Source organism: Plectropomus leopardus, chromosome 11, assembly GCF_008729295.1.
Source record: "Plectropomus leopardus isolate mb chromosome 11, YSFRI_Pleo_2.0, whole genome shotgun sequence".
Classification (NCBI taxonomy): Eukaryota; Metazoa; Chordata; class Actinopteri; order Perciformes; family Serranidae; genus Plectropomus; species Plectropomus leopardus.
This window is the reverse complement of record NC_056473.1, coordinates 4,819,045-4,842,448: the sequence shown is the minus strand read 5'-3', so window position 1 is coordinate 4,842,448 and position 23,404 is coordinate 4,819,045. Positions and strand designations below refer to the sequence as shown.

The following is a 23,404-nucleotide window of genomic DNA, read 5'->3' as shown; positions in this document are numbered from 1 at the left end:
AATTTGAAGTCATTACATTTGTGCAATACATTGCTGGGAAAAAAGAAATAAAAAAGAGGAAAGAAAAGATTAAATGTAGCTTATTCCGTGTGAATTAAACTGACAGAAAACAAAAAAAGCATACAAACTAGCCTTAGATCAAAAGTTGTGTAATGAAATATGAGTAAATATTGAAACCTGTTGTATGAGCCCTTTGACAAAATGAGTGGACCTAAAATTCTTAAACAGATCAAAGTTGAACATTTTGATCTCTAGAGAGACCTGCTCTCATGAAGAAAAACTCTTAAAATCCCAAATGCATTAAAGCTTAACTTCCACGGGTCTTTTTTTAGTCACATTTCCATCATTAGAACAATTCAGCCATTTGCTCACAACAAAATTTCTATCACAAATATAAAAATAAAGGACATTAAAAGTGTAAACAATACATCAGCACAAAAGGGGACGGGGCTAAGTGAGAAAAACTTCTTCCTCTCTCGTAAATTCAAACTACAGTTTTATACTGTTCACGAACCAAATATAAACATGATTTCCCTCTAAGTAATTAACCTTTTCATTCTGGTCTGTTTTAACAATGGAAATTATAAAACATATATAATAGATACCATAACCACAAAAGAGTAAACGGTTTTCTGTAAGTACCTGGATGTGGAAGATGTTGCTACACATCTAGAAATCTTCTAAAACACTTCCCTCGTAGATAACAAATCATACTTCTGTTTTTGCATATTTTGCATATATTGCAATCACTCTGACAGCCTGACTTCAGCCATTTTATCAAGTCAGTATGATAAACTGTGTGAAGGTTACCTGTGAACAAGTGTAAACACTGAGGAGACAAATGTTATACTGCCACACTGAGGACAGTGAATGCAAATACATCGGCATTTTCAGACAAGGCTCAGAAAAATAATCCCAGCATTATGCATGTTCTGTATATCTTGTAAAAAAGGTTTTAGTCAGGGGTAACTGAATCCCTTGAAAACCTTACAACCCCAACTAATGTTAAGAAAAATCATGAACATGACTTAAAAAAGCAAAATAATCTTAAGAACAGTTTCAAAAAGACGTTGGATAATCCGGTAATTTGTGGGGATCCACTGATTTGGTGCGTGTGGCAATTTAAAATATTCCACTAACAAAATCCAGGAACCGCTACACAATTTTCTTAAGTCAAAACACAAATGTGAGTGTAAAACACTTGTCTTTGGGAAAATTATCTAATAATGTAGTACTTAAAGGTATCCTTTGCAGGATTGTCTGTTACGGTTTGGAAACACACTCACTAGTTAAAGTGAAGTTAGAAACAAACAACAGATTGCCTCTCATTTGGTGTTTGCCTCCCTAAATTAGATTTTTTTCTCTTGGATGCCTGCTGCTTACAGTCTGGCACCTGGTCGCTATGATGGAATAAGGCCCTGACCTCATGTGAGCGCTGGAGGGGTACACGCACATTAAAGTGCTCTATTTGAATTAAGAAAATACAGGCAAACAAATACACCCAGTAAATATTGAGAGGGATTACTTTTGTATGAGTCAATAAATTGTTTACTGGGAAAATCCTGCATTGTATATCTTTAAGTACAAACGTAGGTGCAAAAAAATCTTTCCAAACATGTCGTTAGGAACATTTCAATAATCATGAGACATTTAGGTATAAATTAATCAAGAGTGATACTCCAAACAATCAATCAAAAAAAACTAAAACCAAAAAAAAAACCATTCCCCCGAATCTGAACAAATAACCGGACTGTCCATGCTTACATAAATTTTACATAACCCTTTGAAACCTGGGAAAATTGGCTTAACTTCTTTCAAAAACACAGGAAAAGGGCAATGAGCAACTTAAGAAAAAATGACCCAAACATGAGCAAAAAAGAAAAGTACAAAAAAATGCCTTTTTAAAAAAACTAAGAAAAAACAAGACTACAAATGTATTTTGTTGGATATTTTTCCTCATCTTTTTAAAAAAAAGTTTTCTAAAGCTACTAATTTCATGCAATTTGCGTGACACCGCTTCCCAAGTTGTGCATTGCCTTTTTCCCTGTATTTCTGAAAGAAATCAAACCAACTGGTTAAGATTTAGAAAACTTAAATGTGAAAGCGTCTGAAGGCAGCACAAGAAAAGTGATGTCAATCCAGGTTTCAGAGGGTTAAAAAGTCAACACTGGCTGACACCGTTAGCATGATGGCTTAATTGGTATGTCTCTAGTTATTTGTTTTGAATCCTGAGATAAGTGATAACACATGATAATACACAGGAATCTTGAAGTCATCTTTGAACGTTTTCTGAATCACCCCTGGAGGCTGGAATGATATGTACAATTTGGGACGAGTTTTTGATCAGAAGGCTCTAAGACTTAAATTTCAGCAAAATCTGAATATCAGCATAAGTGATTCGAGTGCATCAGGACACACAGGGATTTAACACAAAAGACATTTTGAGTAGCAATGTGAAAAATACTAAAAAAAAAAAAGGATTCAGGTAAAACATTTTAAGACGTATTAAAAAAACTAAGGGCGGAGAGAGCAAAAATGTTAAAAATGTTTAGAAAATAATACAATCATTCCTTCAACAGGCATAAAATCTCCATCTATTAAAAGTTCACAGCCATGTTTTTTTAAAAATACTGATTCGAAGAGTAGAGAGTAGCTTGGCATGAAGGTTGAAGAGCTGTGGATAACGCACACTGTTTTGGCTGTCACATAAACACACAAGCACACAACAAATAAAGTGTTTACAAAAAAAGAAAAAAGGCAGGAATACTGATAGAAAGCCTTATTCAGCCTGTGATGTTTTGGTCAATGTTTTGTTGCGATTTCACTCAAAAATGTATAAAAAGTTTATTGGTCCAGTTTATTGGTCCTGGTTCGGAGACCAACTCCAACAATCCTTTAAGAAACATCCCTTTACAACTGCAACACCTCGCTGGTGTGAGGAGATGATCTCTTTGTCTTCATTTTTCAGCCACAAGCTTCAGGTCAGTTATCCTCTTCATCGTCGCTGACGAAGCTCCGCCCGTCCTGACTCGTCTCTCTCTCCCTGAGGAAGGTCTGTCTGATTGCCTCAAGCTCGGTCAGCTCAAGACGGACTTTCTCCAGGTGGAAGGAGCGGCGGTTCTGGATTTGTCGCATGGGGAACGGATTCATGTCCACAAAAGCGATGTTCATCAATTTCCTGGAAAAATGACAAATACAGTCTTATAAGTCAGGGTTAAATAATAATTCCTGTCAGTGTGTGTGTGACAGGGTCAGCAGCAGTATCACTAACGCTGAAATGACATTCATCCTCTGCAAAAAAAGAATATCTGAATGTCTAAGTTGAAAACCAAATATCAACCCAATTAACAAATACTCCAATAGCCAAATATTTGGGTCCAGCCCAAGCTCTGTGCTGTGCAGATTTGACATCCTGCTGTCCCTTTTATATATCTGTTTTAGCTTACTATGTGTATTCTTTACCAATATTTCCCAGTTATTTTTGTACAACTGTTATGATCAGCGTAATGCTTATTGCAGCGTCTACAGACGTAACCTCATCGGTCTGTATATTTACTGCTATTCTATGGTCAACTACCTTACTCCTTTTTACTGCAAACAGTCTGACCTCAGAAATACCAAAACAACTTGCAGTTACTGTACCTTGAGTCAAGGATTGTGCGTGTGAAGTATCTAAGATATTTGAAGATGGCTGTGGAATCCTGCAACTTCAAAAACTCCTCCTCTTTGTACTTGAAGAGAGCGAGGGCAAAGCGAAATATGATCTGTGGAGAAAAAGGATCAAAGCCGTGAAATCTACCTCATGACATTCAATGCGTGACCGTACACCGTGACACGTCTTCCCTCAGACATGTTGAGCCACTTGTGAAGTCTGAAGGCGGTGTTTCTACATACAGTACAGTCCTTACTGTCTTGATATGAGGCAAAGGCTATTTATGTACCAAATAACATAAAAACTGATTCCCTACATTTATATAGTGCTTATAATCAATATTTCCATACCAACAACTGATCACATGACTAATTGTATGTGAGAGTGGTCTCTCTTAGTGATGAACCCAAAGAAAATTATCAACCGACACTGGAGTTCCCCTCAGCTCTACAGAGTGTGATAGCGTCTTAGAACTCATTTTTCTTGCCTGCATCTTTTCTCTAAATAGTCAACTGTTTGCGAACAAGTTCACCATGATGGTTTTAAAAGGTGACAGATTAAAAGTGTCAGTGCTTGTTTCTGCTGTCCTCAGGTGGCCAATAATTAGTTATTGCCGGTTTAAGGTTGAGTAGGTAACTTACTAAAAACTAACTTTTTGTCATATTTGCTAGAACTGTCACTATATCCTGTCAGTGGAACACAGGAAAGGAGAGGCACCACGCACTTCAACACTTCACCATCAGATACAGGAGAGGCCGCAATCCCGACCCCAAAGTGAGCGAGAGAGATACCGTGCACGAGCCTGGTGTGTAACCCTTTAATAACTGCTGGGTTACATGGTCATTCCTGTCACTGTGTCCTGTCAAAAGCCAAATATTAGGGTCCAGCCCTATTATTCCCCACAACTCAAACTCCGCAAACTGCTACTGAGAAAAATAAAGACCTCACAAAGAGCTCTGCCTGCAATACATTCACAAAGCCACACAAAGAAACAGGCTAAAACACTTTTGTAGAGTTGAAGAGGAACTACAGAGCTAGGTGATAATGTCATGTGTGCTCCACTACATGAAAAACTAATTTATAAAGACGCTCATGGAGCTTTAACTTTGTACAGCCCTGATCCTTGGCAAGGTAAAAGAGGTCTAGAGACACAGTGGGTTAATATGTCAACCCAAAAAAAACTGGTGCTTTTTGGAACTTTACAATCAAATAGAGAACTAATCTAACATACAATATGTAGAGGTTGACAGACTTAAAGTTAAACAACTAAATGGCTTAAACACAATTTGCAAAAGTCTCCTTATCTCATTTTTTAAAATTTTCTTCAGAATCCTGGCATCACATCTGAAAGGAAACCTGATTATGTGAAGTTAGAGAGTCACAATTTTACATTCTTGTCCGCCTCTCACCTTTGGCCCTTCGTACAGAAAGGCGTCCCAGATCTTGAAGAGGATGTCGCTCACACACGCTGTCCACAAACACCACCAGGAACCAGTTGAAGGTGATGAGGGAGAAGTCTACCTTGTACTGCTCAAAGTGGGCGTGAAGCCGAGGGAGCTTCTCACTCATCAGGTCTCTGAACACGCGCTGGTCAACCTGCAGACACAACCGACACATATTTACATTCTTTATCGCTAACAGAGATCTTTACTTACACAGGAGGAGAAAAAAAAAAAACAGGGTCGAATGCAGCAGATAGAAAGAAAACAAACAGGGCTGATTTTTTTTCTATGATCAGACATGACCTGCACCGTCACGTGAATATGACATCACTGACCAGAGAAACCTGTAAACACTAGTAAGGAGACAGCAACTCTCCTAGGCTAAGATTGAGAAGTCCAAATGCAAATCCAAACCGCTTTTCCTTCACCCAAGAGCCTCATGAGTTCAAGGACTACATGAAACAGAATTCATAAAGACTTAGGGAAAAGCTTTATTTATCCATTTTCTTTCAAAACTATGCTGCTTTCTTGAAGCCCTTTGTAATGTAAATCATAAAAAAGTGCACAACAAATTCAATTCTGAGCATAAATATAATCATAGGTATGATAATTATTACTACTATTATTATTGTTGTCATTATTATCTGCTTCGCCCTGTGTGTACTCACCTTCTTGTTTCACGCACGTCATAATGGCAAAACAAGGACAACCCCATGAAAAATATTACATCATTACTGAGGTTAGAATTAAAATAAAAAGTAATAAAGGCTTCCAGTCACAGAAGTAAAATGTAATGATTGTTGCTCACACTCACCCTCCTTTCCCCTCATATTTATCGTCATGAATCCCAATATGATTTTATAAAAATAATAACTATGCAAGATATGTACAACGTTAGACCTGTTACTGTTCATATGAGCTCTCATCATGGCAGCTGCTCCAATACTTCCAAGTCATTTTACTCATTTAGGAACCTTCATAAACAAAAAGGGACTATTTGACCACAGCCTTTGGGTCTTCCGATGCTTAGAATATTAACCTTTGAGCTTGTTTACCTGTGAGCCAAGCAGAGTCTTGGTGTAATAGTCTCTTGGCATGAAGACCTCCACAATTGCTATAAGGCTCCAGAAGGCGTCCTCTTGGTCCAGATAGAGCAAAGCAATAGCAGCCAGCCTGAAGAAATAACATGCAATAAAAAAAGAATGGTTATAATGCATAAAAGGAGAGAAGAAGAGACACCAGAACCCCTTTACTGTACCTGTTTTAGTCCCTGGCAGTAGCCGATATCTGGATTCCTCCAGGAGAAAGCCATCAGGACGTTCCTGAGTTTCTGGATGCCGCCCGCGCTCGGGGAGGAATAGTGCTTGTTGTTGGGCAAAGTACGCAGCAAGTCCAGCTCGATCTGCTTTGAGGCCGGGTTGGGCTTGTCCCGGGCCACATTAAGTAAGGTCTCATAATAGTCGGGTGCCAGATGGTCCCGAAGTTTCTTGACATGGAAAGAAACACACCAACGCCACACCTGGGAGCGGTGCTCGTGGGGCACGCCGCAGCGGAACAGCGCCTTGAGCTCAGGGAGCGAACCAGGTCTCTGTTCATGGTGCTGGCCAGATAGTTCTCCCACTTCACCCCGACAGACACCTCCTGATCGGTCATGGACAGGGACTTCAGCTCCAGAGCTCTCACCTTCGCAACCAGCTTCTCCTCCTCTTCCTCCTCCTCCGGGACCGTCTTGAAGCCGTACATGTCATACTCACTGAGGTCAAATCAAGGAAGAGCGAAATTGTGGAGAAATGATCATTCATCAGTGATGTTCAATCATTTCTAAAAGTTATTAACACTTTTAGACCCACACTCGCTGAACCTGCCCTCAGTGCTACATCATTTCTGGATCACCTGAATTTTTAACAATACTTTTGGACGAGCCCCAAAGGACGTGCCTGAGCTTACACAGAAGTCAAAGCAACAGCAAAAGCAAATTAAATACCAATTAGGAGAGCAAGTTTTTCCAGTCAAGAAAAATGGAAACAGATCTGGTGAGTGCACTGCATTTGCTTCTATCATCATCACGTCTCCTTCTCTTATGCACAGGATTTATCCTGATTTGTTGTTTGATTTTGATAAAATTGATACTGAGTGGACTGAGACTTCTGTCTATGTTTTTCTTTTTAACTACAGTGTTATATTACTGTTCTCTGCATTATATATATAATATGAAATTTAAAAAATTAATACAAATATACATTAAAAATTCTGTTATTTTTTTTTATTTAATCCTTTTTGTATTGTTATAGCAAATTGTAAAAGCAATTTTAGCAATTATACTGCATTTTAACATTTTTACATACATTTAGAATTAGAATTATTTCAATCTGCTTCAACAACATACTCTATCAATATTTATAATTTAGTTTTAATAAAAATAATTATTGAGATTTTATTATTGGGATTCTATTATTATTATTTTTAAGTATTTTATTTGTATATAAACTTTTCTATATTCAACCAAGAGGTCCCTTGAGATTAAAATGTCTTATTCGAAGATGCACACCATTACACATGAAAGACAGCATTTCAAAAAAAGACAAGGTCAATCAAAAAGATACATGACACAAAATCCTATTTAGGAAAAGCAATTGCAGTCCTCAGCTTAATCATTTTTTTTATCAGAGCTTTGAACTCTCCCTGGGAGACAAAATCATGAAGCTGTAGTGTGTTCTGAAGGTTACTTAAAGACCAGGGTGCAAAATAGGAGACAGCTGTTCTACCACATTCTGGATATCTGCTACAGCCACCTTATAGAAAAACAAAAACCATAACAGCTGTTGGTGAGTGACAGGAAAACATGCGCAGGCATTTTGGCAACAGAAGTGGCATTTTTCGCCATAAAATTCCTTGTTACCGAGTGAGAAAAGCCTATAAACATCCACAGAAGACTGGAAAATGTGTACAAGGACAACAAGGATTATGGAGCCAATTTTTGGCAGCTGTCCTCATCCTTGTACAAATGTTCCAGTCTTTTGTGAAGGTTTATAGAGGTTTCTCCCTCTGCAACAAGGAATTTTATGGACAACAATTCTACTTCTGTTGCTAAAATGCAAGTGCATGTTTTTGATGATGTAGGCTGTAAAGGAAGCTACAGTTCATACCTGACAGTATTGGGTTTAAAGATGGGGTGCTCTTGCTGATCGGAGCTCTCTGCCTGCAGCGCATCCTCCAGTAATCTTGAGATGACCTCTCGGGCTGGACTCTGCTCTGAGGACGAACATACTGGCATCTTCACTTCTTGAAGCAGCACCAGATACTTACTCTCCACCTGGCACAGCTTGGCTTCCAGGGCCGTGTACTGCAGCAAAGATAACAGAGGAATGTAATAAGTGTCTTTGTTATCATTACTGATGGTAGAGAGGTTAGAGTTTGTTATTCATTGTTCCTTCTTGGCATTTTTAGGAATATGGGGCAGCAGCTAAGGTCGATGCTAAACTTCCCCTAAAAGCTGCTCAGACTTCCTGTTTCTATTAACAGAGTAATGCACCGTTAACACAAGACAGTACCTTTGCTTCTAAAGCCTTTTCCCTGCTCTCCGCGTTCCTGCGTAATACTGTCAGCTCCAGGATCTCTTTGTTCAGGAACTTGTTCTGGGATTTGTAGCCTTCAAGACTGTCCTGAAATTGTAGAAACAAGCATTCCGTTAACCCAGGTCCAAACTAAACCAGAGCATTATCAAACCGTGATAAAATAAAACTGTAGCTAAAGAAATTAATACTACAATGTCTGTAGTTCTATAAGCTTGCTGTATCATATTTAACAACCATGCATGTGGTTTAAAGTCTCTGAAAACATGGCTTGAAATAGTAAAAATGCACATATTGTATCAAAGTTGAGTATCTCAATAAGTATCTACAAAAATCTGAGTGAAAATAAATGTTTGAAACTATTAGAAAACCGAGTTGAAAACAGCTCATTTTGAGGATAATAGCATTTCTCCAGACTGTGTGGGCATGGCAGATCACGATTTGATTGACACCTCCTTAGATCCCACCTTTGTCCAATGTCTTGCGTCTCCATGACAGCCATGCCGTGCTCTGGATAATGGAACGGTGCATTCCAACAGCGTTCCGAACTTACCAACGGTCCAGTTTGTGCCTGAGTACACTCCAGTTGTGAGTTGGTGGATTTCCATTAACCCTCAAAAAATTCAAATTGAAACTGCGAATATAAAAATTCCCCTAGTGGAAACACGTCATTTTATTTAAAAAAACTCCCATTTATTGCAAAAAAGTTTTTACTTTCACATGAGGTGGTATTTAAGGCAATTCCAAAAAGCTATATTTAGTTAAACTGCAATGGAAACACTTTCTGGGCTTTTATAGGTCCCTCATATGTGGCCACTCACACGTATAAGGGGCTTGTCTTTTCATTATTGTTTACATAAAATGTAAACGATGTCGCCTTTGAATGGACATAGTGACGGCGTCTGTATCTGTAATGGAAACCCACCTAGTATTTCTGAAAGCACCCTATTGAAAGGAACGTTGAAGGATTTCAGTTTGGCATGTTAAATTAGTATCAACCGACACCTGACTTTGAATTTTTTGATTTGCTTTATCCACATTACGTGATATGTATCGGGGATAATCACAGCCAAATAAATCCAGCTTCAGGAAACTGAAAAAACTAAAAAGACGATATTTCAAATTTGGGCTAGTGGCTGATCATTTTTAAATGCTTTTTATTATGCATTTAAGACCCTAAATTACATATTGATAAAGTTTTTGATTATTTGGGTTCCTAGAGGCTTTAAGTGTTTCCTTTTGTACCTTGAGGATGTCCACTTCCTGCTGGTCTCTGTTGGGAGGTGGTGACCCGTTGCCTGGATTGCAGCTCTGCTCGGAGCTCTGCTGCGACAGTTTAATGATAACTTCGTCCTTGGCCTGGATGGTCTCCATCAGCATGCCCAGCTGGTCGTTTATCTCCCCCACCTTTATCTTCAGGCCCTTCAGCTCCTGTTGCAGACTCTCCTTCTCCAGGGCGAGACGCTCCATGTGGCCGCACAGGGACTGAACCTGTCCGTCCTTTTCCTGAAGCAGGGCCTCCCACTGAGCGGCCTCTTCCTTGCTAACTGCCGGACCTTGAGTCTGGTCTGAAGCAGCAGATGAACCTGGGATCGGCGGTGGACGGCGCAGTGGCAGCCTTTCACACTGGGAGGTCCTCAAAGTCTGCTGCAGAAGTCTCACCAGCTCCTGGTTGAGTAAAAGAGATTTTTTTTATATTTAAATCAACACATCATCTTGAAGTATCAAGATCATGCCTTTAATTAAATCCCCAAGAAACGTCATTATAATGAGTTCGATGTTGACTTTTGTCCTTATGGGGAAAATTCACAAATATGTAATAAAGAAATCAATTAAAAAAATGCACATGTCAGGGACAGCTGCACATTCTATTTGCTGAGATTTTACCTGCGTAACAGCTTACCATATTTACTACGGACTGAATTTTAATTACATTTCATACACTACATTTTGTTTTTGTACTTTAATTCTTTGTTGTTTGTAACGTTTGTTGCTGCCTGTCTAGGCCCACGACACTCTTGAAGAAGAGACTTTTAGTCTCAAGAGGTTATTCTGGTTAAATAGTGGTTAAATAAATAAAAAATAAAAAGGCTGGAATGCAGAACTTTTGTTTCTCACGTTCTGGCAGGGACAAATATTACACAAACAATGAGGGTGCATGTGTTAGGAACAAGAACACTTTTCTTTTAGTCAGATTCTCTGGCTGGTTCAGATGAGTTTTATTCACTGCGCAGTTGAGACAAAAGTTCACAACAAGGATGTTGAAGTTTTTCTGAAGATCATCATTTAGCATAAGGTTTTAAACTATTAAATCAAGGCTAGCCCAAAACAATCGGTCGTGAGCTGAGCTTATCAAGCTTTCTGAGTGACAACAAAGATGAACAGAACTCAGGAAACCTTTGACAGGATAATACAATCTCATTTAATCTGCCCAAATCCCTTCAAAATCCCTTCGAGATTTTAATCAATGTTGAATAGTTTGTCTCAGCACAGAGCATATAAAGCAGCAGGAATTTAATCAGTAAACAGGAATGTCAATAGCACATGATCAAACTAAAACTATGAGGTAATATACTTTCTTTTTCACATGCTCATGATAGAGCTGAGCTCACCACATGTCCCCAGCCTCCCAGAGTGCTCTCTTCAAGTCTTCCTGTGAAAATACTTGACTCTAATCATTTCTCCAAGTTTCTTTAAAGCTCTTTTGAATTAGCTTCTTAGGACTTCTCTGCCATACTAGCAGCTGATCTGCTGCTACAGTCTCTCTCTCCTCCTGCCCCCCTTAGCTCTGGCTGGCTGACGTAAAGCGCATCACTGTCAGTGCGCCAGCATGGAAAAGTGGCCACAGACACGACTATTCCAGTGTACTGTGGAATTCAGAGAGCTTAATAGGTTTAATCAGCACTGTGAGAACTCATTTGACAAGGGCTTAATGTAACGGATGTTGATTTTTACAGAAAAGTCCTTTACTCCAGCTTTAACACTGCTGGATGCAAAGGCATAATGAGCTTACAGTAAAGTAAATAACAGAATGTACGTTCCACAAACATCAGTTATTAATGTCTGTATTAACATGTATATTATATAATATAATTTTATTTTCTACAACTAATAACAATAGGAGTTTACAAAGTGTTGCCACAGTTTGCAGCCTGTTATTTTACTTTAAATCCATCTACAAAATTAATTTATATTCTGTTAGATTTGCCCTATGACAGACACCTATGACTGCATATATATATATATGTATATATATATATACACACACACATATATACATATATATGTGTGGTATGTGTATGTGTGTATATCTATATCTATATCTATATATCTATATATATATATATATATATATATATATATATATATATATATATATATATATATATATATATATATATATATATATATATATATAATATATATAGGTATACACACATACACATACCACACATATATATCCATTTTATTTCTTTTACTTTTTCAATTTAGGTTTTATTGGCTTTATTGCTCTTTTTTTTGCTTCTGTTGTTGTCGTTTTTGGTCTATATCATTGTATTATTTTATACTGACATTTTTCGTCTTGCAGCTTGTAGTATTTGTCCTCTGGTTTTAATTTTCTCCTAACTCTACCCTTGTTTTTCTATGTATCTCATTTGTATTTACTTATTATGTTAATTTCTTTTTTCTCTCTATTTTCTTTTTCTTTTTTTTGCAAAATCTATTCATACCCTTGACCCTTTCTCTTTGCCCCGCTCTACTTGGTGTAACTTAATAGCTCATTAACTTTATGAAGTGATCACATTTCGACACCATTTCACATTGGAGAAGCCATTATCTTTAGTGTGGCTATTTTTTATGCACGCACTAAACTGCCTGCATCAGGATGTATCAGGATCTTTGTAGCTTACCACTTTAGCTAAATAACTTCCTGGAAGAAACCCTGCTAGTCCACACTGTTTGTCAGAGGCCACAGTCATACTGACCTTAGCAGCAACATGCAGCACAGCCACCACTACACCCACATTACCAATTACATGCAATGACAGAGCCTGAAATTCAATAACAAAAGTTTACCATCATATCATTATAAGTATATACTGTGGTTAATGTGTAAAAACAGGGCTCACACAGTTGCACTGATGTGTGTGTGACATGTGACTTTACAAAAACGCAACCACATGCACCTGGTCACACAAATGCAAACATAGTAACTGTGACGCACAAACTGAATACACAGTTTATATTGGCAACCGTTTTCTAAAAAATGCAAAAATTGTCCTCAGAGAGGTCAGAGGATTTCTTTGCAACATTACAAACAAATTCAGTCTAAGCCCAACATCACAGCAATGTCAGGTATGGTCCATTTGAGCTTAATGGTGCTAGGAGTGACTGAATATTTCCAACACCAGTTCTGCAGTTGGCCAGCTGACTGCGTTACTCAGAGTTACTCAGATAATTCTTACTAAAGTTCAAGCTGGCAGTGAACCGCTTCACAGGGGAATCATACACACACACATTATTCATCTGCTAACTGTTGCAGCCTTGTTTCAAAACACGAAAATAAGAGAGAAATGGGAAGGAACAAGGCAGCTGCCAGTGTTGTGAGGAGAACTGCTGTTTCCTCGTTTCTTGCTAAAGTGTGACTAATCATTCGCTGTCTTCCTGTATTAGTGAGAGCATCAGGATTACAACAAACTGCTCAGTCAGACACCAAAACCTCAAGCTTGTGCTGAATTAACTGAAATGATAGTAAAATCACTCGAGTGAGCCTGGAATGAATGTGAATAATTCACACATTATGAAATTAATCCTGGTGCTTTACAGTTAAATGTGAAAACCACTAAGTCTCTGCTATATTCTTTGTAAGATACTACAATGTCTGTTAACAAGACCACTGGTAAGATGACTAACACATTTTCCTAACGTACAGAAGGTGAGCAGAATGTGGAAGATAGTGTGCAAAAAAGTATCCAGATATACTATGAGCGACAGCAACATTCAGGACACCTATTGAGCCGAAGCAATGGCTTGCTGTTGCTCTTGAAATAGATTAAAGGTGTGCAAAACGTTGCTAAAACAGAGCCAGGGCAAGCCATTTTTCAAACAAGCTACACATGGCTTAGCGGGTTTGCTGATGCAGAGCGGGTTATCTCCACTGGGTAAACACTCGGTACGTTCACATGCACAGTTTAGTGGAGCTGCAGTTATAGCTCGATTAGGTCATTTAATTGGAATACTGTCCTTGTCCCAGAATACACGCACCAGGAGAGAATCCATTTATTGATGAAGTATCTCCAACTCCACCAAGGCAGGTGGACATATGCCCCCTTTCAGCTAATTGCTATAGACCTATTTTTTTTTTTATACAGGTTCTGCTATAGACCGAATCACAATGTGTAATGGTTTATTTACAGTAACTTTGGGATAGAAAATCGCTGAGTCACATACATATAATCAAACAGCGCTGAGCAAACTTTGCCTTCATTGATTAGTTTTAAGCCACCTAAAAAAAATAAAGTACAGTCTCACGACACCGGCACAGAAGCTAAGCGATGTCCTGCTGTTGACGTGTATGCTACATTGAGAATATTTTCACCACTTTACCTTGCTGTAAGACAGCCCTTACTGATGGGGATTTGAAGCCATTATATTAAAAAAAATATCAGACTCCATTAAGAAAAACAGTCATTTTATTCCACTGAACAGCAAAGTTGCTGCTCTGCCGCTGCCTCCATCAGCTGTTGTGGAAGGTAAAGTGGAGCAAATATTCAAATAAAGTGCACGCTTCAAATGATACTGATTGTGGTGTTAAAGTACAGTAACATGCAAAATTATCATACGCCTCCCATTCACCTCCACGGAATGTGAGCAAAGGGGCGAGTAAAAAAATAACAGTTTTCGGTGGCAAAACAAATTTACATCTTTGCATCACATAGAGTTCAACTTTGGTGAACTTTGACCAACAAAGTTGCAGCCTCAGCAAAGGAGTATGTGTGCAACAGATGCTGGTTGATGCTGTGTTTAACCAGCTGATCTTGTTTCTTACTGGAAGATTCAAACTGCCCCACATGAGAGATGCTGCCTGGCTGTCAGTGAAATGGAATATGTACCAATAACGTCATATTTTGCATTATCTATTAGAACGCTAGATAACATCTGTGAGCAAGCTAGCTGTCTGTGTGCAGCACACCCGCCACCGCTCACATTTAACAGGAATATCGCCTCAGCAGGTGACGGTCATTCAAGTTCATTTGCGCACATGTGACCGTGTCTGGATGGACAGGAGAACTTCCAGAAACTTCAGAGGACTTTCTGAATGAAGCTAAATTGGTAAAAATGTAATTAAATCTTTATCTTTAGGTAATGACATTTTGTACATATGATAACATTTCTCCATCTTTATACTTCCCCTGAATCACATGTTTCATTTAATTCACTTAAGTGAAAAGCGAGTGACATAAGTGTACCTTCTGACTGGCCAGCTCCTCTCTGAGTTTGGTCGCTTCCTGCTGCATGCGGCTGAGTTCTTCCTGTTGGCTCTGGAGGCGAAGCTGCATCTCCAAAGGTTTGCTGCCATTACAATCCACTAGGGAGCTCTCTGTACTGCGCGCCTCAGCATTACGCCCAAACCTTCCGGCGCCCATCATGTCTCGGAGCAAAGGCTTCTTGGGCCGCGATGAGTTGCGCATTAAGTCGAAAGTAAAAGCTGAACCGAAGGAATCTGTAAATAAGCAATAAAGCAGAGTCAGGCAGCTGGAGCAGGCAGAAACATGTGGGAAAAATGCATTGTTTGTCCATTTGTCATAGTGTTGAGCAAATGAGTGGAGCAATAAAAGACAATTCTTCTCTGGGGAATGTAAGCTGTGTGTGAATATTAAAGCAGCAGGGAGCAGACGTACGTCTGTGTGTGTCAGGATGAGGTTTCTGTTCAGGGCAGTCCTTGGGTGGGGCGTCCACCAGCTCCCACTCCTCTGCGCTGCTGTTGCTGTGGGTATAAAACACACTGCGTCTGCTCTCTCCTCCTCTGCCTGGCCGCAGATAAGACATGGAGTTCCTGACAGAACAGAAACCAGACGGCAGCGTGAGTAAGACCACAAGTGTGGAGTATCAGAGGACATAAAGTGATTGCGGATATGTGAGAGCTTTAAAAATCCTCAGGGATCATGGGAAAACTGACAGGAAGTCTGATGCCCTGCTACATTGTTAACGGCAACATAAGCAGAAACGGCCTTTGTTGAGGTCTTAAAAGTATTCCCAAAAGACACAGGGCAACAGAACTGCAGCTATACAGAGGTAAAAATACACACAATACAGCTCAGCAAGGTTACACTCAATGGGAGATAATGACTTACAAATAAATAAGAAATAACATAAATGGAACACATTTTTGAAAGTAAAATCAACAGGGTCATGTTTCACCATAAGCCCACACAGACTCACACCTCTAAATGTGAGATCACTGCAACCTCCTGACTATTTGTGTGCAGCAGAATGCAGCTCTTGCCGTCCTCACACCTCATACACACTGGACGTGTTTCAGCCACGTTTCTCTATCGTTCACCTCATGTCCATGTGACTGGAAAGGCACTTCGATTTTAATCATTGCAACTGTCTACAGCTCCCTGTGATGGACGCTTCACGAGCATAACTGACATATCACATTTCTGGTGTTGACACTCTTGAGCTTCAGCGGCTTCTGCTCTGATTGTGAGTTATAACACTATGAATTTTCAAATATGGGAATAAATCCTCATAATACGTGAGCAGACTGGTGAGGAACTTTAAGAAGTAGGAGTAGCATTTAGAGCAAAACAATTCATTATCATCATTTTAATCAAAATTTGCCTTTCTGCAATTGCCACATAACATTTATTTGCAATATTTATTTATTGCAATATTTGTTGAAGGCAAAGTGTGTGTCAAAATACCACGTACAGACACATTTTAAATCACATACTGCCATGCTGCAGAGATGTTCTGTCTCACACTTCATGTTCTACAGACTTAACCCTATGAAACCTGAAACGACATCACTTTTGTTGTGCTGCTTTTAGACGCCTTTCTCAAAATTTAAACCCATTAACCCTGAGCAAACTTGTTTGTTTTGTTGAAAATTTGACTAATTATAGGTAATTTTCTTTTTACTAACTTCTACCTAATTTTTAGGTAATCTATTCTCTCGTTGCTCATTGCCTTCCTCCCATGTTCTTGAAAAAATTCAAGCCAATTTGCTCAAGTTTCAAAGGATTAAGAAAACACCTATGTTTGGTACTGATTCTTGGAAAAATCACACCACAATTATCTCAATATATTTTTTCTGGAATATAAAAAAATAGAGATGTAAAAATTATAATTCCCTCTTACATTGCAATACTGGTCAGAATAACTGCATTCTGGTATTTTTTTCAACATCATCCAGCCCTGGTAGCACTGCAGCTCAAATGCTGTGGATTCCTGTGCACTTTTATAAGTGAACTATTTTTCCATCACAAAGCAAATTCCAAGCCATGTCACATTTTTAGCATTTCAGTGTCATTTGAAAAGATGTGTTGTATGGTCCAAAAGGGGAACTGTTGATGGCTGCATGCTGGAGCAACTAGTGAACTATGGATGTAACCATTTCCTCTGCTGCATTCGACCACAGGAAGAGCTGAATAGGTATTTTCTTTCCTCAATACTCTACCAGGGCACATGGCGGACAAACTAGTTGTGCCTGTTTGGCAAGGACTCAAAAAAAACTTAAAAACCATGAGTACGATATAATCTCACAAGGTTGCAGAAAGCCTTTGTTCAGCCATACCTGAGTTCTGTACCAAAGTTTCTGAGGGAGAAGTTGAGGGGGTTCGTGGACGCAGCAGAAGGCCCTCTGGCTGACTGGATCCCCACCATTCCCCCGCCATCTGTCTCTGTCTCCATGGCAAAGTCGCTGCGGACCTTCTCCATGCTCTCACTTAGCTTCTCAAAGATGGGCGCATCTGAAGTAAAACACATCGGACGCCATTAGAAAAACATAATGATAATATTGCATTCTTTACATCACCACCAGTTGTTGAGGAAATGATATTGTCATGACCGCAAATGGTTTCCAAAGTAAAGTGAAGAAATATCTTGAGTTGCCCAGAATTCTATTTGCAGCAGGGTGGATGTCTGTGGTTTCATGGGCAGCTCTCTAAACCGTCAGAAAATACAGTATGCAGCATTTCTGAACACAGAAAGCTAAATATAAATGTTTCTCTTTGTATGAAGTTAGCTGGTTAAGTGTGGGAATGTTTCATAGAGCAGTGATTCTCAAAGTGGGGGTCATGGAATCAGTAGGAAAGAGAGAATATGTTTTGGATGTGCATTTGTGTGTATATATGTGCAAGGACGCAGATTCAAGTCTGGTATGATTTGTATACTTAGTCACAGAGGCCCTGAAGTCCCCTTTAAATCAACTCTTCACGTGTATTTACGGCAGACATGTTGGCCGAGGATACATGTTTCTCCACTTTGATGGTTTATTTTACTGTTAATAGCACTTTTGTTAACAGCAGTGAGTCATGATCTGCCTGTCTGGTTGGTGACTGTATTTTTATGCAGTTATATAGTTATAGTTATATATAATTTTATATTCGCAGTTTCAATTTGAATTTTTTGAGGGTTAATGGAAATCCATATCTGCAAATCAATTCAGAAAAACATTAACTCAAAAAAAAAAAAAAAAAAAAAAAAGCAGGGGTCAGTCCCAGAGGTCCACAGCACACTGACAGGGAGTCATCGGAAAGTTTTTTAGATTTAGCAAATTATTATTATAATATTATTACTTAAAAAAATAATAATATTACTTAATTATTATTATTATGCAGTTGAGAAAAGGGCTCATTGTTCACATTTTTTCCAAATCTAAAATAGATCATAAATTACATATTGATCTGACAACTTTATAGCTATTCTCTTGGTTGTTCTTTTTAGATTGTTAGATTTTAGAGGTGTAAAAAATGCACTTCATCAAATGATTCCAAGGGATGCACATGAGGAGGTTCCCACTTGGTATATTCTCTATATTTTGAGAGGCCCTTGGCTGAAAAAAAAAAGGGGAACCAGTGTTATTAACGGCCAAACGGCTCCACAGTTAGCTGTCAGGGCCAAGAGGGAAACCAGCTGCAACTGCATAGTTGTTGTTACACTTTAATTTAAGTACTACAATAATCTAACTCCTTTTGCTCTAAAAAAAACCTTTGAACTGACTCTGACAAACAAATCCTGCCATCCTCTCTGAAGTTGTGCCAGCTTTAATTAATAAAGAAAATTAGTTACACGTGTTACATTATGGTCTGTTTGGACATGCTGCATCTCGACCTTTACACCCTTTTACAAGACAGTCTCGAATCTTCATCTTAATCTTTCATGAGCCATGCCAAAGAAAAAAAGAAAAAAAAAGGCCACATAAAACATTCAATGCCCTCTGCACAGCAAGAGGGAACATTCCAGTTAAGGAGACCTTTACTGATTTCACATGTCTTTCCTGCACCCACACATGACATCACAGCGTGCTGACAAAAGGTCAAGGTCGTCTGAGACAGAGACAACACAGAGTGTTAAAAGAATAATGTATGAAAACAAAACATCAGTGAAGCACTTCTGCATTCTGTATTTCTTTAAATCAGGAACAGCTGATTTTTGCAAAACTGTTGATTTGAGATGATTATTGTATGGCCTGAGCAATGTTGACAAAATCAATATATTTGACTAAAACCCTCCATTTAGTATGTGTTTATATACACTGATAACAAGAGTATTTGTGCTTTTTTAAGATGGATACACATTCAAAAACATTTTTGTTAAAAGCAAACCAAAAAACAGTGTGTATGCTGGGAAGTATATTTTATATCTCTAATATCTTGTAGATATTTGGGTTATTTCTCACTAACTTGATTTTTGCCTTCTTCTGAAGTTTTTGAAAGAAACTGAGCCACTTAGCTCAGGCTTAAAAGGGTTAATGACAATCACCTGCCATTTTACTAAAATCACCTCTGGTTTGCAGCCGAAATGTCTGCGATCAAATACTCTGTATACCTCTCCAGTTTCACCTCTGTGTAGCAATATAGATCCCAGACTCAAACTATGATTCTTTCCCAGTTTGGATGCAGTTGAACTACTTTTTGAAATAGTTTTACTTTGACAGGCTTTAGTTTTTAAGAGTAGTTAAGATGTAAATAAACTACTTTTTATTGAGAGCTAGCTGGTAGTTTGGTACAGTTTTAATGTAGTTTCCCCGACACTGCCTCTGCTTTATACTGTAAATGCTGTTGAGCTTTATTTACTCTGTCCTGTTACAGTAATAGATGCATGTGAGAACATTTGACAACAGCAAGCAGTTCACACAAAGAGATTTCTGTTTCAATGAGTGCATTTAAATGAACACACCCCAGATAAAGTAGATCTTTTGCACTTTGTTGATTTCAGATTAATCAGTGCTTCTCATAACCACTCCTACACGCTCCTGTAGGAGCTTGGGAAACTTGCGACAAAATCACTTCTGTTTGTAGCACTTGTGTAAATATTAACCGATCAGACAAAAGTGTTTACCTTCACCTGGTGCATGAAAGTAAGGAAGCAGTGAAAGTCAGTATCCATATATACCGTACGTGTGTGTGTGTGTATACTACAGCTGTAATAATAAGTCAGTTAATTGATTAGTTGATAAAAATGAATTTAATAGCCAGCTGATTCATTGTTTCAGTTATTTTTTTTAACAAAATGATAAACATTTGCCATTTCGAACCTCTTTAATGTGAAAATTTGCAGTTTTTCTTTGTCAACTTCATCTCCAGCTGTGGGAACGTGATTGCTTTTTTTTTTTTTTTTTACTTCTTTTGACATTTTAAGATGAAACTATTAAATCATAAAAAAAACAATTAGGGATGCATGATATTGTACTTTCTGCCGACATACGATATGCCAATATATACCACCTCATTTGGCCATCAAACGATACCAATATCGATATATCCACTTTTTTCCCCACCTAATTTAAGAGATCAAGTCTCTTCTGTAGTGGAATTAAAATCATATTAGGCATACTCTTATCATGATGGCCCACCAGCAGATGAAGACATGAAACACAATTCTATTCAAAGTATATAATATTTACTCATTGTGCAGAATATGAAAAATCCGTCAATTTAGGGTTGATGTTTTGCACATGTTCAATTTGTCTTTATCGATATCGATGACATGCCATTACTGTGCATCTCTGCCAATAATCCATAGTTTCAGTGTGTTCCACCCTACCATTGTCTTTGCCCACGAGGCCGGTAGGAGGGTAGGCCAAGGTCGGGGAGCTCCAGCTGTCTCTCTGACCGGAGCCTCGTGTGTTGCTGTACTCCCAACGTTTCTGCTGCAACTGCTGGAGCCAGTAAAGCATCACCTGCTTGCTGGGAGCCTAGAAACACAAAAACAAACAAACAAACAAACAAACAAACACACACACACACACACACACACACACACACACACACATATACACAATGTTAGTTACAATTGAATCATATTTTAGGGATAAAAGGTTCAAAGAAATCTCAAAAATAAGTATCACTGGAAGCCTTGGAAAATAATAATAGCTGTGAATTAACCCTTTGGGACTGTTTGACTGGGACTGGGACTGTCCCACACACAGCCATCAAAGCATAAATACAGCCATTGTACTGTATTATTTCCGGGTGTCATTCTGGGCTTTTGCCTTAAAATTTGTAATTTTTACTATTTTCCACCTGATGATGTCTTTTTTGGGGTTATTTTAACCATAATTGGCACATGGAGAAAATACATGCTATTTCCTCTCGGTGCACTGTCACAATCAATGTTGCTGCACATCACTGACATATCCCAGGCTGTGATACTCAGAAAAAAAATAAACTTTGCATCTAGTATATTGTGTTATTTTTCTTAATCTAAAAGCATATTTGGGAATGACAAAAACCTGGCATTTAAAGCAGACCTTTTAGCCTGATTTTAAAAAGAGCATTTTGTGCGCAGAGCGGTATGAGTGAGTATTTGAAACTGCACAAAAAAAAAGTATGAAAAATAAATGTTGCTGCTAATCAGTGACATATCCTATACTGTGATAATCAAAAAATAATAAAACTTTTACTTTTTTCTATTATTATATTTTTATTATATGTTTTTATTTTTTTTTTTATTAATTATTATATTAATTATTAGAAATAATTACATTTTTTTAAACCTACAAACAGTGACATTATGACAGAAACCTGGAATTTAAAGGGTTAACATTCCAAAAATTAATGAATATTTGATTTTAATGGTTAAGACTGATGTTGGTTTAAAAAATAACTCAATGAAAGTAGAAAATAATATTGCATAATATTTTTTAAAACTTGATTTTGAAAAGCACACTTTGAGCGCAGGGTGGTATGAGTTGTGAGTAATATTAAAGGTGGCCCTAAAGGTTAAATAAAGCATATGAAAAAGCCCAGGAGCACTGTAAATAGCAGCTTACTATTAGGATCTGTCATGTGAACGAGGGCAGACGCTGGTTTCAGTCTCAGTTCCAGCCTCGGGCCCTGCAAGCTGTCTGGTATTAACCATTCTCACCATCTGCTGAAAATGCCCCAGACTCCAGGCAGAGTGAGAGCAGAGGCACCTGTCTTAAAAACCAGTCAGTCATGTGACAGCAGAGATCATCACATGAGTTGAGCCTTTACAAAAAAAAAAGGTGTCATGAGGGCGGATGAGCTCATGTGCATGTAAATCTTAGTCTAAAATTATCTCTGAATGTAAACAGAGGGCTGACAGTGAGTTTGGGGCCAATCAGCTGAGTTATGTGCCTACTAAGCTCTTGTCTGACAAACATGATCCACGTGTGCAATCGATTTCTTTTAGCCAGCTTTTCTTAAAAGCTGTCAAAGTACACCTTTGTCAGCAGACACATTAGGAAATGTTTGCCTAATATCAAAGCTGGGAATAAAATCAAGTTAGGATGGGTGTGTCTGCCTTTTTCCACTCATAAGAAAGGAAGTGACAAATGACAGCAAAGCAGTGCAACAACATGCTGAAAAAGTTGCTACCTTAAGGAGAAACTCCTTCCCGGTGGTGCGGATCTCAAACTGGCCCTCCTCTCCCTCCACCACGTAGTTGAAGGAGGCATCGCCAATCTCGATGTGCCCGAGAGGCAAGGCATCTTGGGGTGTCTTGAAGTAATACAAATAACATTTCCTCGGATCGTACACGAACCACCTCGGCTTGTACCCCCTCAGAGGCCCCTTGCCGGACAGTTTGTTCAAGTAGCCGCACAGTTTGGAGGCCTGCTCCCGCGCGCCCTCGACCTCGGACACATCCACGGACTTGGAGGCCACGATCCGCGAGGCTGTGCAGGAGTTTGACTCGCTGCCATCCTCCTCTTCGTGCATCTTTCCTCGAAGTTTCTTCTTCTTGCAGCGCAGCAGCGGATGCCCACTCCTGTTTCCATCCGCATGACTGCCTGCCTCTTGCGCAGGGGCGTATGGGAGATGTAGTTTATTGCAGCGGTGACGTGGTGTGCGGCATGTGAGAGGCAGTGGCACCGCTAGGTGGTGGTGTTTGACCACGTGTGCAACCCAACTTCAGACGCTTCAGCTGCTATAAAAAGGTAGAAAATAGTTAGGTAAGTTACCTGTTACAAGTACAGGAGGAGAAAAGCTCCTGATTTCCTGCTAAAATCCCCATAATTAGAGATTGGGTGAAGTCAGGTAGTG

At 38.8% G+C, this 23,404-nt stretch overlaps 1 protein-coding gene across 1 annotated transcript; it reads right to left on the bottom strand.

Annotated features, from left to right (window-relative positions):
- Positions 1 to 1,954: 1,954 nt before the first annotated feature.
- On the bottom strand, positions 1,955 to 23,121 carry tbc1d2b (TBC1 domain family, member 2B). The gene is given in 15 exon segments (XM_042496538.1): positions 1,955 to 3,178; positions 3,643 to 3,764; positions 5,062 to 5,115; positions 5,117 to 5,248; positions 6,150 to 6,270; positions 6,357 to 6,669; positions 6,672 to 6,847; positions 8,241 to 8,437; positions 8,646 to 8,756; positions 9,912 to 10,334; positions 15,137 to 15,390; positions 15,569 to 15,723; positions 17,470 to 17,644; positions 20,943 to 21,093; positions 22,739 to 23,121. Coding segments are annotated over 15 exon segments (2,922 nt in total). The 5' UTR covers positions 23,081 to 23,121; the 3' UTR covers positions 1,955 to 2,982.
- Positions 23,122 to 23,404: the final 283 nt, after the last annotated feature.